This window comes from Apaloderma vittatum, unplaced genomic scaffold (assembly GCF_000703405.1).
Source record: "Apaloderma vittatum isolate BGI_N311 unplaced genomic scaffold, ASM70340v1 scaffold32020, whole genome shotgun sequence".
Taxonomy (NCBI): domain Eukaryota; kingdom Metazoa; phylum Chordata; class Aves; order Trogoniformes; family Trogonidae; genus Apaloderma; species Apaloderma vittatum.
The window spans coordinates 1-14,308 of NW_009695594.1; the positions used below are offsets into that span (position 1 = coordinate 1).

The following is a 14,308-nucleotide window of genomic DNA, read 5'->3' on the forward strand; positions in this document are numbered from 1 at the left end:
CGGGCGGCACGCTGACCTGCGAGCTGCAGGACTGCCCCTTCTGCGCCAGCCTGCTGGAGGATCCCGAGTTCGCCTTCAGCGAGTCCGACAGCTGCGACTCCGACAGCAACGGCGTGTACGAGTTCACCCAGGACCTGCGGCACGGTGACCGCAGGGACCAGCTCCAGCAGCAGAGGGGCAGGAGGAGGAGGAAGAAGAAAAAACCCAAGGAGAGGAACAAGGTGACCCGCCTGTGGAAGGCTTTCGGCAGCAAGCTGAAGAGGATCGTGGAGAGCAAGTACTTCAACCGGGGCATTATGATCGCCATTCTCATCAACACGCTGAGCATGGGCATCGAGTACCATGAGCAGGTGAGCGCGGGACTGGCCTGAGGAGCCCCGAGGGTCTGGGGTTTCAGGTGCCGGTGTCATGGGCTCGCTCTGTGGAAGCGGTTTTCACGCAAGTTGGAAACACCAGCGGGGTCGAGGTCCTGGTCCCGCTGACGTGCGTCCTTCTGGGTGCAAAAATCCTGGGAGGTGGCTGGTCAGCGCTGTGGAGAGTTTAAATGTGTGCGTTAGGATGGTGGCTCAGAGCCTGGCTGCTCTTCAGTTGTTTGCTCTGAGTTATTCATATGAACGTGAATGGTTCTGGGGGAAATACCCCTTTGATCTGATGGTGGTGGTGTCCAGTGGACCTTGCAGTGCGAATAACCCACGCAGAAGTTCCTTCTTTGATCCTGGACCTTTAAAGAAAGACTTAAACTGTCAGGCAATACTAAAAGCAACGAAGAAAACAACAAAAAAAAGAAGTTAAATTCTCCCTGAAGGCTCCAAAACCTTTAATTTGATCTCATAGGTTGGAAGTAGGTCTTTCTTTTAAGTTTTTGGAGGGAAGAAGGAGAAGTCATGCTGTTCTCAGGATTAGTCTGAACCATGGTGGTGGCAGAAGGCAATGGTGGCAGCTGGGGACAGCTTGCCCTTGTTGTTGGCTGACGGGAGCTCGAGGGGCTGTGTGGTGGGAGAGGGAGGTGAGCAGCCCCAGTTGGTCACTGGGGAAAGCTGTGCTTCTCTGGGCTTTTCTTTCTCAAAAGAAATTGTTACTTTCAACTGTTTTCTCAAGAAATTCTCTCTATTTTCTCATGTTGCCTCTGTATCTGGTGCTGAAAATGCATCCTGGTGAGGCCGGCAGAGCCTCACACTGATCTCCTGTGAGGTGGATAGTCAAAGGTTCAGTCTACTGCAGGACCAGGATCAGGTAAAGGTTATTTGTAAAACTGTTCCTCCTCTCTGCCTTGGTCTATCTGCTCAGGAGTGAGGAGGAAAGGCAGACAGGAGTAGGCAGGACAAAACGAGCATTTTCTTCTCCGTTCTTCTCCTCCATTTCCCAGGATTAAGTCCTGCTTGGGACCGTGGCGAACAATTCTCTAGAGTGCTGCTACCTTATTTTCTCTCCACGTGTGTGTTTTAAACCCTCATATTCTATGCTATCTGCGACGTATTTTCTTTCGGAAAAGCAAGTACGTAGCTAAAAGATGTGAACTCCAGCCATGAAACAGTAAGTTGGTTCACACTTACAGCAGAGAGCGTCCAAACCCAACAAAGAAATAGCTGTCGCTGTCAGCTTTCTGCCAGATTAGTTGTTCCACAGCAAGTTTTAAAATCAGGAAATACACCTTGTCAGTAGCCTGTGAGTAGACCATTCATTCCTCACAGCAGCTGCATTTCTGCATGGATACTCTTTTGTCAGGCAGATACAGCTTTGTCAGTCCTTGGATATTGCCGTGATGGGTGCTGGGGGAAAACCTTAGGCAGGCTGCCGTGAGAAATCCCAGGGATCACATGGAATCTGTCTACACTCACTTGTATAAAGGTAAATCGTGATAATTACATCCTTGCTGCTAACAAAGGAAAACTGCAGCCAGCAGGTTTATGTTGGATTTTACCTTGTAAAAGATTTGCTTTAAACCATCTCAAAGCCAACGGCAATAAAGATTCTGAAGCTTTTGGCTACGGAGCATCAGACCCCCGCCAACTTCGCTCTCAGGCTCTGCCCAGCATGGGCCCAATAAAAAGGGAGGAATTTTGAAGTGAAACCTGTAAAAGTTCCTCCACGTGCCTGACTGCAAAATGTCTCTGGTACGCAGCGGGGATAACAAGCTGTCGGAGCCCAGCTTCCAAACACCTGGCCCAGGCACTCTCCTGTCAACAGAGCGACCTCCAGGGCATCGCCAGAGGCGGAGACACTATGCCATAGCGACAGAAAATGGCTCTAGGCTCCCAGGTTGTTTGGTGTGGAAGACTGGGGCTTCTGTGAGCAAGGCAAGATGATTTCAGAATCTGCAGCTCTCCTCGCGTGAGAGTCAGCTGCAAGACTCGGGGTGGGGAAGCCGGCTTTGTGTGAAGATGAGGAGATGCCTGAGCGAAGCTGTTAAAACCCCACAGGGTGGTGTCGAGACAGAGGGGAGGTCAGAATGTCTCATTTTGCGTGTGCCATGATCCTTGCCAGGAAAAGTATTTAATCGGACCTTTCTATTTACTAAATGACAAACGCTGCCCAGTCACCTCTGCTCAGCGCAGGTATTACAAGGTGAGAAGGTGTGAGCCTTCCCCTGGCACCGGTGTTGCCATCATCTCCTCCTCTATCCTCCCAAGGGCAAATCTGGAGGACGTTCCCCGAGTCACCAGGATTTAGGAGCTGCCTACAAGGATATAGCTACTGTGTGGCTCTCCTCTGCTTTCCCCCTTATAAAAAAAAAAATAAAATAATGGCTGCTTCCACTGATGACTACGAAGCCCGAGAAGCTTTCAGCTTCTCGGACTTCGTAGTCATCAGTTCCAGCTTCTCAGACTTTGTAAAGGCTTTGCAAAGAGATGGGCACACGCACGTTTTATTTCATCTCTGTGTGTGTGGGAGGGGTGGAGGGTATTGATCAACGTCTGTGGAAGGTAGAGCAGCCCTAATCCTTGGTGTTGTCTCGCCTTTCATCCCGGGACACGGCAGCGCTCTGCAGAGAAGTCGCACGGAGCCCTCTTGAGGCAATCGAGCATTATTGTTGCCATCTTCTGGGTGAGGAAATCGAGATTGCAAGGTGCCAGGCTGGGTGGGCTTTGCTGCTGGCCCTTAGCACAGCCACAGGGCAAGAGGACGTGCGTGTGGCTTCGGCAGCGCCCTTGGGCAAGAAGGGAAGGTGGGCTGTGTCTCATCTGTGTCTATACTGCCATGGTCTCTCCAGACAACGGAGAGAGACCTATCCCCATCCAAATCCCCTCAAGGCTTTCATAGATGTTTTTAGGGGAATTTGAAGCTTGCAGTCTGCTCACACAGTTACCCCGGCTGCTCTTGGCTAACGCAGCAGGCATCGCACCACCCTATTTAATGCACATAGCCCATGTAATACCCTTTTAGGCAAGGATCCTGTCGTGTGGCTCAGGGCACGGCCACTGTAGCAGCTAGCTGCTTCGTAGGAATGATGAGATGCTAGAACTGCTTTGCATGGAGCTATCCCGGAGCAATCCTGCTCCTTTCAGGGTCAGACTAAATGTTTCGTGGCAGCACAGCCAGTGTGTGGCAGGAGGTCTGGGTAGCAGGAGGCAGCTGGTGATGGGGAGGGAGTTTCTTTGGGGCTCCAGCCTTCAGCAGCAGTCAGATTCCCCACATGGGGTACCCACAGGGTTAACAGCCAGCTCTGTCTCAACGGCTGGTAATTAGGAGGTTACAGGATGCTGTTAGGTAGCAGAAGCACAACTTGTATTTCAAAGGTTAATTGGCTGGTTTGGAGTTTCTTTTATTTATTATTTTTCCTCCCTTTGTACTTTGTTTATTTATTTATTTGCCTCTCTCCCAACACGAACAAGCGCTCCCACAGATGGGGAAAGCCAAGTATAAAGGAGGAGGAGGTGATCCTTGCATTAATCTTCCAGGTGATTTCAATACATTGGATGATTTTACTACACATTCACTGCAGCTGACAACTCTCCAGAGGATCATGAGAACGTGCCACGGCACTGCAGCAGCCCAGCAGGAGCAGTGTGCTCTGGAAACGTGACCTCTGCCGTGCCTTTGGGGCAGTGGGGAGAGATGCCTGGCGCAGGCAGGCCCTGTTCCAGGAGCTGTGTTGCCAAGTTGTTCTCTGCCACTGAAAGCTGATACCTTTTTGTCCCAGAGTCAGCTCCTGTGTGTGGTTTGCCGACTGGTCTGAAGGCATAATTGCTGCTCCTTTAGTCTGCCTTGGTTCCCAGCTCCCCGATTGTCCAGTGGAAGGACAGTCCTGTCTAAGAGAGATGTTGGTATTATCTCTGCGGAAGGGTGAGCTCCATTTCATCCACGACGACCTCTGATTTAAGTTGTGAGGAGAGACCCCCACTTGGCTTCCCAGAGGAATTTGCAGAAGTAGCTGTTGATACTTGTAATGATTCCACATAAAAGGCTCAATTTACATCAAATGGCACTAGAAATGCTATTTTGCATTCACTTCTCACAAGAGAAGTACAAATTAGTATTTGTTCCAAGCTATTGCTGTTCAAAGAGCTTTTAATTGCTTTTCTGATCCCTCATCCATGGCATGTTTCGTTCAGAGCAGCTGCCTTTGGGATAGGCTGGAGCTGACCTTGATGGGCACACAGTGACCCATTGCTTATCAGTGTAAGAGAAGTATTGGTTTTGGAGTTGCACATTTTATTATTCTGGAGCAAAAGTAATTTTGTGTCATTTAACGTAGCAAGTAGCTTGTCTAGTGACGTCATATTTTAGCATTTGTCAGTTCTGGCTTAAAAAATTGGTTTGGACTGGAAACCTCAGAAAGTAGAAGAGAATCTTCCAGCAGTGTTTGAAGCAAATTGCTTAAATTCCTTCTGGGTCGTGAGTCAATGAAATCCTGATCCGAGACTCTCGCTTGCAGCCGGCAAAACTTGTTCACTCTTCAAACTTTTTACACGATTTGGTTTTAAGGACTTAGATACTGGCCAGACTTGAAGCAAACAGATTCCCCCAGCCCAGCCCAGGATGTGAAAATTCAACAAACAGCTCGTGATAACCCAAATTCTGTCTCCACCTCTTGGCTTTGGTGACCTTGGGGAAGAGAGAGTTTGTTCCCAAGAATCGTACCGGATCTTCAGTGCTCTCCTGACCGCCTTTATCCAGGCCCCCTTTTCTGCAGACAGCGACTCTGTCAGGGCATTAACTAACTCGGTAACAGTTTTGGGATCCCCTCTGCACAATTCAGGCTCCGAGGCTTCTGTTCAGAGCCAGCAGCAGCTCGTAGGTGGAGCATTTGCACCCGGCAAGGTGTCATACCCATGTTAGGGAGTTAAAGATCAGAGGCAAGATAGCATGAGCTGGGAGCAAATGTTTGCAGCCAGGTGCCCCGGCTCAGGGCTCGATCTCTGCCTGCTGGACCTTAGCAACTGTCATGGCAAAGGGTGTAAATCACATCCTTCCACAGGGAACCTGGCATGAGGCGTGTTCATGGAGCCTTCTGCCTCTCCTACCCTCTTTTGCAATTTAACTGACTCCTCTACTGCTCTGTTTTCCTTCTGTTGGATTGTATGTTCTTGGTATATTTTTTTTTACTATATAAGGGAAAGCATACTGGAGATCCTTCCATTCCTCTGCCTCCTACCAGACAGGAACAGCACCTCTCCAGTGCCGAAACTGAGTGTAATAACTCATTCGAGTGCTGACACGCTGAGCAGCCAGCGGAGAGGCAGGGGAACAACAGAGCTAGTCATGGCGAGGGGAGTTTGCAGTCTGATCTAGTTCCTATAGATGTGCTCATTAGCCTAGGGAATAACATTAGGATATTCCCTGTGGAGCTGGAGGCACGTTTTACCACCACTAGTGGTTCGGTTCCTTCCCTTCACTTACGCCATTAGTTGTTCTCTGCAGTGAGAGACTGGCCATAATAAATCACGTCTGCTCTCTGCCAGGAGGACGGACTTCTTAAGCAGGTGATGGCAACATGCTTCCCAGCATAAGCTCTTGCATGGAGACTGGAGATCTGTCTCGGATACAGCCCCGGTAACAGCCCCACGCCGTGGAGCCTCAATGTGTGGGACCTACCAGATGTGTTTCTCCCATCTGGGTCACACAGCGAGTGGCCGGTCGCGGTGCCCTGCAAGCCTCCTGAGACCGACTCCGTGAAAGCCCCGTGCTTCATAAACACGCAGGATGGCGACGGGTGGTTATATATAGAACGCAGACAGATTGTTTGCATTTCAACTGGCAGGTAAAATAAACCAAGTGTAATATAGCCCCAAGAATGAAAGCAGAGTGCACTTGCCAGCTGCATTTCATCACAAAAATGTGCGTAAATCACAGCCACGGGCGGCCAGCTTCAAATGTTCTGCTGACAATGGCTCTAATGTGCTCTCAGGCAGGGAGGCTTGACACAGCTGGACAGCAGGGTGTTCGCTTTCTGCAAAGGGAAACCACAGTGAGAGGGGGGCCTGTAATGAAGAAGGTGGCTTTCACAAACAAAGAGTGTGGTGTTGCAGCGAGGCTGTGCCTTCCCGCTGGCTGGCAGCTGAATTCTTTTCACCTGGGAGCGGGTTTGGTGAGAGGGAGCTTGGCTTTGATCAGGTAAACAGGCCTGGGGTGAGCACGCTTCATGCTCCAAAGCAGGCGTACCTGGTAGTCCCTTGCCTGAGCGATGACAAGATAGAGGTTCAAGGAAGAGCTCGAGTGTCTGGCTCGTGGCAGCTGTGATCAGTGGCTCCAGAGAGATCGCGGTGCCTGCAGGCACCACGCAGAGCCCCAGTCGGGTCCCTCAGAGCAGCCCACGTGGCTTCGGTACGACACAAGGCAGCAGCTTGCCATCCTTCCAGCTGCCTCCATGAAAGAGCAGGGTTAGCAGGGAACAGCAGAGGAGGAAATGTAAAAGACTGAGACAGCCAAACAAACTGATGGGACAGCGAAACGGGCTTAGGCACCCTTGGCAAGGCTTGGAGAGGAATGCACACTGGAGCAACGTGAAGGAACACGTCACTTGGATTGTCTCAGGAGCTCTGAGGGAGGCTGCAACTGCAGGAAAAAAACCACGTTAGCCAAGGCTCTCTCTGTTGCACATAGTGTGTAGGTTGCAGGTAGACCCTGTGAAACTGTGTTTTCGGCTCAAATTCAAACCAAATGCAACAGGAGTGTTAACGCAAGGTGATGTGGAGTTAAGAGGATGGGGAGGGTGGTACATGGTGGTGCTGTGCCATGGACTAACGGTGTCCGTAGACTGATGTTTCCCAACTGTTAGGAGGCAAAGGAAATAGTCATGTTTGGTACTTCTGTGCATTTCCAACCACTCCCTGAGGATGATTGCTTTCTCTGTAGACCTGGAAAATACAGAAAGGCTTAAAAATAGATTCAACTGTGAAAATGTCAGGAGGATATAGAGAAGACAGTCATGCCACACCTGGGAGCAAGGTGGGATTGGTGTTTGGCAGTACCTACGGAATGATGGCAACTCCATCTGAAAGCTCTGTGTGGATGTTCAGTGGTATTGCTGAGGTGTCCTGTTCACTGCCCTTCTCTGGCTGCCTCGGAGCTGAGAGGCAGAGCTGGCTGTCAGCATTGGCAGGCAGAGGATTGAAGATGCTCAGGGTAGCAATCTAGCTCCTTACACCAGAGGAGAACCACCGCTGTGAGGACGTAAACAGGTGTGTTTACTGCTCCTGTCAGCCTGAGTCATGAATTTTCCTCAGGTTTTAACCAGGGTTCTCCCGCTGGGACAGTGAGGTTTTCCCAAATTATGAATGAAGCTTTAAATGTCTCCTTGAAACCTCCTTCTGAATCTTCTGTTACAAGACCAGGATGCTTTTTTATAAACGGTTTTGAGAGGTGGGGGAAGAAAGCTGCATCAGAAAGGAGTGAGACTCTTACTCGAAAATGAGGGAGATTTGGCATGCCTGCATGCATTCTTTTAAAGCTCTATTTTTGTTTGCTCTGTCTGGTTTACAGCCTTAAAAACAGCCTGACTCCCAATTTGGGAAAAACACTCTGTGCACAGGCCTTGTAGCATCAGCAGAAAAGCTTGCTAGAGCAGGGAGTCTGCCACCGAGGCAGACGGGGCAGGAAGACCCACTTGGCTTCTTCCCCCCAGTGAAAGCATTTCTCAGAAGTTTTTCTCTCCTGCCTGATGCCTTTACAAATGAATATCTCCTCTCTCCCTGTCCTTGTCCCATGCACTGGCAAGTTCAAGTCATTTTACTATAGTTCCCCTGGAGAAAGCAGCAGAAAGAGAAGTGGTTTATTTATTTCATATACTCCAAAGGGAATTGACTTTGCTGCAGACGGATCCTGGAGTTCTCTGGCTCTCGGCATGACTATACATGGACTTGTCTGTACTTTAAAGTTAGTTTGGATTGAGGTGGTTTATGAAGCCAGAGGGTGCTGGCTGCTCCTAGGAGCAATACCTGGAGCTTGATAATGGGACCAGGAGACTAAAGCCCTAGCTCTGTGTTCCCCAGCTGCACCTTGCTCCCAGAGCTATCCACAGTTTAGGCAGAAATTTTATAGTTCCAGCCTGTCCCAAATCCAATCAATAAGAGGAAATAAATGGAGCCACGGGGAGCTGTTCAATATGGGCGGGAATCAGAGTTTTCCTTTGGTTCATGAAGGATTCGGAGGCAAAACGTCGACGCTGTCAGCGTTGTTCGTCCCAGGTCACTGCTGCCTGGGAGTACAAACAGTTTCAAGTCATTTGAGTAAATTAGTTTCAGCCAGAGAGTCTGAAAGCAGCGTTGCCGGGCAATTATCTGCTTGCAAACGGCCTGTGTTATGGGGGCCGTATTGCAGAAGGTCTCTCACTTGTGCTGAGGTCTCTTGAAGCTGCCAGAATAAGAGATCAGCATCTTGAACATCTTTAAAGCATAACTACTAATATGGTACGTTGGAGCGCTCCAGGGATCAGCTGATACGTGTGCCAGAACACAAGGGACTGAACCGCAGACGGTGAACGTGCAGGGAGATTAGATGCCAGAAATCCCAGTTTGTGCTGAGGACTATCAGGAGCTGCGAATGCCTCCGCAAGCCCCTCAGGCAAGAGGTGAGTGGAGGCGGATGGCTCCCCACTTCTTCTGAGGACAACCAAAACACTTTTCAAAGATATCCAAAAGAGCATTCCCATTCCTCACCCATTTCCCCTCCTTAGGGTGCCACTGGGGATCTCGTAAAGTTCAGGCTGGAATTCTCGTATTTACATCCCTTCCTTCCCACTGTCAGAGAACCAGCATATGCAGATACATCCCAAAAGTAGCAGGAGTCACTCCCTTGCTGTAGTGTGGGGCGTTTGATGGCTGAGGATATGCTTCTGCTTCTTCCTTTCTCCTGCACCGATTCTCCTTGTTCCTCAGACTAAATTTAACCTTTGAGTGATGGACAAAGAAGCTGAGACCAATGGACACTGACCCTGCAGCTAAGAGTGCAGTGAGTGTTTCTGATATGAAGTCTTTTTGTGTTTCAGACATGATTTAATGTTATGGGTTTCCTCCTACTCATTTTCGCCCCCTCGCTAGCTGGTGTGTAATAGCAGAAGGTTTCATACATATTTGATTTTTTAACTGTGGCATGAAACTAAATGCTGTATTTATGGCTGCAGCTGTCACTCCTCTGAAAACATGCAGTGAAATGAAGGTTAACAAGTTTGGGCTCTCAGGAAAGCATGTAAAACAGCACTGCAGAAGACTTTGTGTCATCACACTGGAGTGAAGAACAGCTATTTTCTAAGGTTCTCCAGTCCAGGGTTATTTATCATCATCTGAAGCAAATACATTTCTAATTGTATATCCTTGTTGGAAATTCTCGAAACCCCAAATCAAATTCTCTTCCCTTGTACAATATACACCGAAAGTACAGGATGCAGAGCCGGAGGGGATGGTTTAATAGTTTAAGAATCAGGCTGGCACTAGCTAGACTTGATGCAGCCATATGCTCAAATCCCAGGGGTGGCCACTCACCAGGAGGTAGACGATGCTCCGTACCGTTTATTTTCTGTTCACTTAAACGCAGATGTCCTGATTACTGTGGCTGAAGGAAGAGATGCTCTGCCTCTCCTCCAAAGAGCAAGGGCACGCCGTGGTGTTCGGTCCCCCCACATATTTGCACCGTTCCCCTGTGCTTCCTTACTCCTGTGTGTGCACGGTCTGAAGTTTGAAGCTTGTTGATTTTAGTGGAAATCGGCTTAAACAGGACAAAATAGTTTTGGGGCTTTGTTTGAACAGAACTTGGTCTAAAAAGTGTCACAATATACTTGGCAATGTAGCGTATTTGGTATCTGTGTGGCTCAAGGTAGTTGTGTCAAGACAAGACGGGACGTTTCAGCCGTGTCTATGGGCCCTTTCACCATCCCTGGAGGTGTTTAAGAGCACCAAGGGACATGCTTTAGTGGTGTTGATAGGGCTAAGGTGAAGGTTGGACTCGATGATCTTAAAGGTCTCTTCCAACTGAAATTATTCTATGATTCCATGTCTGACTCAGTGTCTGGGAAAAGCGGCGAAGAAGCCAAACCAGGGACGTAGCACGAGCGTTGAGGGAGTTGGGCATCAGTGCAGCCCAGAGCTCTGATCCAGCCGGGCTGCACGGGCAGGATGGGATGTGAAAGCTCCGTCTTAATGGTGCACATGGTGAAGCCCTCAAGATTGATGGGGCTGGGCTGTGGGAGAGTTCAGGCATATTTCTAGTAATCGCATCCTTCCTGTTTTGTGTTGTTTTTGTTTCTGCGACTCTGAAATAGACTGTGTAGGAAGTTGCAAGATTTGGACTCGTCTGCCCAGTTTTGCAGATGAAGGAGATAGAGCTGCTCTGAGAGGCAGCCAGAGGCAGCTCCCCTGCTCTTCGGAGAAACCTCTTAATGCATGAGGATCGCTTCTGCCTTGCAAACGCTCACGTCCCTCCCTCTCCCTGTCACGTTCACACTGTACGGAGGCTCATGCAGGCTGTCCTCTCCTGTATTAAGACCCCGTTGCCTGCAGTTAATTAAACTCTGCGTGATACTCAGTGCAGCGTGTCAGTTTGGTTAAAGCCTGTCAGCCAAAACAGCAACTTCACCCCATTACCTGCGGCTCTGAGTAAGCAGTTGTACTCCAAGTCTCTAGTTCACTCCTCACACCCCGCTCACCGGGCGTTTGCTGCTCTCCCAAGTTTTTGCCGTGCCAAATTCAGCACCCGGGAGGTGCAGTTCCATTTTTTAAAATTCTTTTTTTTAGCATCTCCATAGAAACCACTTTAGGGTTGCAGAGTGTTTGTGCACTAGGGTTTGTGCAAATTTAAAAAGGAACTCGTGGTTCAGTTTGATCAGGTCTCAGGCTGCCAGTCGCTTGGAAGGAGTGTGTGTTTCAAGGATAAAGTTGGGAAGAAAAGCAGCAGAAGTTCTCAAAGCAGAGATGTGACAATTTTCTGCTATACGAGTCCACAGTAAAGCTTTTACGATAGCGCAAATTTCATCTGAATGTTGTTTGGAAGGAGACACAGGCACGTTTTTCACTCTTCCACAGAAATCTAGGTAGATTTCTTGCCTTGGAGGATACCTGTTTATATGCAAAGCTGCTTTTTCATGTGCAGGCTCACTTCTTCATCTCGTTAACACAACTGCCCCTCAGTTTGCCCTCTCTTAAAAGGTTTAAATGCATATAGGTTAATGTACTTTTGATGTCTAGGCTAATGAAGTCCTGCGCCCCCTGTGCTTTATTTTCTAGTTTATAGACAGAGGCGCAGCACTGCTCAGGAATAGCCAGGATTGGATCTAGGGTTAGTTTGCACCTCACTGATAGAAAAGTTAATCCTGAATTGGGTAGCAGAGAGGCAGGAGTGAACAGAGGATGTTTCCGTAGTAATTTGTGCTTCTCCGTCTCTAGCACAACCACCTAAGGCAACTTTTAGATGGGGGTGAACTCAGAAATAAAGAAGCCATCATTAGACACCAAAGGAGGAAACTCCTTGCTGCACTCAGATGTCCAAAGGTCGCTGTGGTTTAGCAGCACCAGCCCAGGTCCACAGTCACCAAGGCAATAGCTCATTGCCATGGAAACCCTCGCCACCTCCTCAAGCAAGAGCATTTGAGCAAGTCCTGATGTTCAGCAAATAAGTGCTTGAGATCCACTGTGTCTCCCACCCCTGAACACATTTTGGGACTAAGAAATAAAATAATTGGACAGCTTTCAGTGTGGACTAGCTGCTTTGGAAACCCGTGAGGAGGATTTCCATCAGGGCAGAAACATCTGCGAGCTCAGTTGCTTTCTCAAGGGCTCACTGTTTGCACATGGTTGTTTTAGCTTTTCTGGTTTATTAAAGCCACTACGATGGAGACAACCACATCTAAATTTTCTCTCACTCCCAATCTCTAAAAAAAAGACCAAACCACCTTGTGTTTCCCGTTTCATGTGAGAACCGATGTAGCTGTTTGGAGGCCATGGGTCAGTTTGGTTTGTTCTTGGAGTTGCCTCTTCAGGAGGGGGTGGTTGCCCCGTTCTTGGGGTGGGGAGCTGGGTCAGACCCCCGCTGTGGCCGGTGTAGCCCAGAGCTCTGGTTAGAACCAAGGATTCTCGCTCCTGCCGTGAGAGAAGCATCACTTCTGCTAAGCAGAGCTGTGGCAGGGACGTGAGAAGCTGCCAGGAGGAACACTTGAATGTGGCATGGAGGGAGGTTGCAAAAGAAATCCCCTTTTTTTGTTGGTTTCTTTGTCCGTGCTGCCTGACAGGTTTTCCCCAGGTGAACGTGCGAGGTGGGCGGTGGGTTGGCGGAGCCGTGCGGTTCCACGGGGCTGCAGAGCGGTCCAGAGCTCAGCCCCTCCGCCTGGAGGGTGTCTCCCGACGTGGTTCCTTGCAGAGTGTGGGATCAGGATAGGGGCTACCTGGCCCTTCAGCCCATCTGGGCATATTCCTTACAGAAATCGCTGCAAGATGATAAATCTTGCCTCTTCCACCTTTGCTTCTCTCTGCCCTGTGGCTCCCCTGGAAATTCCAGCGTCGCTTTGGTGTTCACAGTGCCAAGGCTGATGATTTGAGAGGGGTTATTATTTGTCACCGTTAGCGGTGTAATTAGCGTTAACTTAACAGTCCCCCTTGCCTGACACACCAAGGCTGAACCTAACAGCCTCCAAAACCAAATTCATCTGATCCACCAGCTTGGGGAGGGAGTCTCTCAGGTGTTCAGCAGTCCTGCTGCTTCTGCAGCTTGGCGCCGCAGCCTCCAAGTGGTAACGAATTACAATAATTTTAATTAGTACTGCTGTTATTAGGGCTAAGATAATTGAATTTCATTATTTTAGCAGCGATTTTGTTTCATTATATAAAATCAGAATGACTGAACTTTTTTTCTTTCTGTTCCCATAACAATAGAAGCATATTGCAAATTCAGGGCGTGCTTGGGGTGAGGCATATTTCATGCCAAAGGAATGATAAAAATGCAATGGAAAGTCACCTCCTCATTTTTAAGTCCTGTTTTCCAGGTTTGTGTGTTCTTCCCCCAATACTAGAAGTAAAAACTGCAAGAGAAACACGTTGCGAAGCCAGCACAGTATTTTCTGGGAAACTTGTTTCTTGGCCATCTCCGAATATCGGTGGTGGATTAATTTCATTTCATCGGTTTGTTGGGGGTATTTTTGTCAAGAAGGTAAAAATGTGGAAGCACTAGGCCATCTCCAAACTCAGTGGTGGTTCCACTAAAGTCGAGGAATTCTGCCAGATGAAGATCCAGCAGCTGTCTGTAAAGCACAAACAGCTGATGTGAGGAGGAACGAGGGTTGCTGAGCTCTGCTGCTGGTTTATGCTCACATTTGATAATCCCAAGCTTTCGCTTTGTGCGATGTCCCAGCGATGCGACTCTGCTGAAGGGCAGCTCCGTCTTGCAGCTCCTTTCTGACCTTTTTTTTGTCCTTTCTTTCCTTAGCGAAACAAATTGCTGTCATCTCAGGGAGCAAGAGGGATGACGGTGATTGTAGTTGTTATTTTTAAATTTCTGAGCTTGCACGTCCGTGTTGCGCATGCACGAAAGCTAAAAAAGGGGGCAATGAGCTCCCAGGAGTGGCTCGTTCCTGTGTCTCCAGCAGAAATGGTGGTGGAGTGTTGCTCACAGGCTGTCGCTGAAGACATACCTGAAGGATCAGGACCTGGAAGCTTTCCTCGCCACACTCTGCTGGCAAATGCAGGCTCTGGTTTTGTACTTTTTGTCGTTGCTTTTTTTCTTTTGGATCGTTGTGGAAGGTTTTAATTGCTGCTTCAGCTTGACACTCATTGCTAAGAAGAAGGTATCAATAATTCACTGGCAAGAGCAGCTCTGAACTTCCCATCTGCCTGCTTCGGCTGCAGGCTAGAGCACCCGGGGCTGTTCGCAGCGGCGTGGTCTCCGG

The 14,308-nt window shown here is 49.0% G+C and overlaps 1 protein-coding gene across 1 annotated transcript in view; it reads left to right on the forward strand.

Annotated features, from left to right (window-relative positions):
* Nucleotides 1-5: 5 nt before the first annotated feature.
* Nucleotides 6-14,308, forward strand: part of LOC104275780 (voltage-dependent T-type calcium channel subunit alpha-1H-like) — a gene marked incomplete at both ends in the record, with an annotated part of 38,693 nt that continues 24,390 nt past the window's right edge. Inside the window, one exon of the mRNA XM_009871831.1 lies at nt 6-350. Coding sequence (XP_009870133.1) covers nt 6-350 — 345 coding nt within the window. The remainder of the gene's footprint in view (nt 351-14,308) is intronic.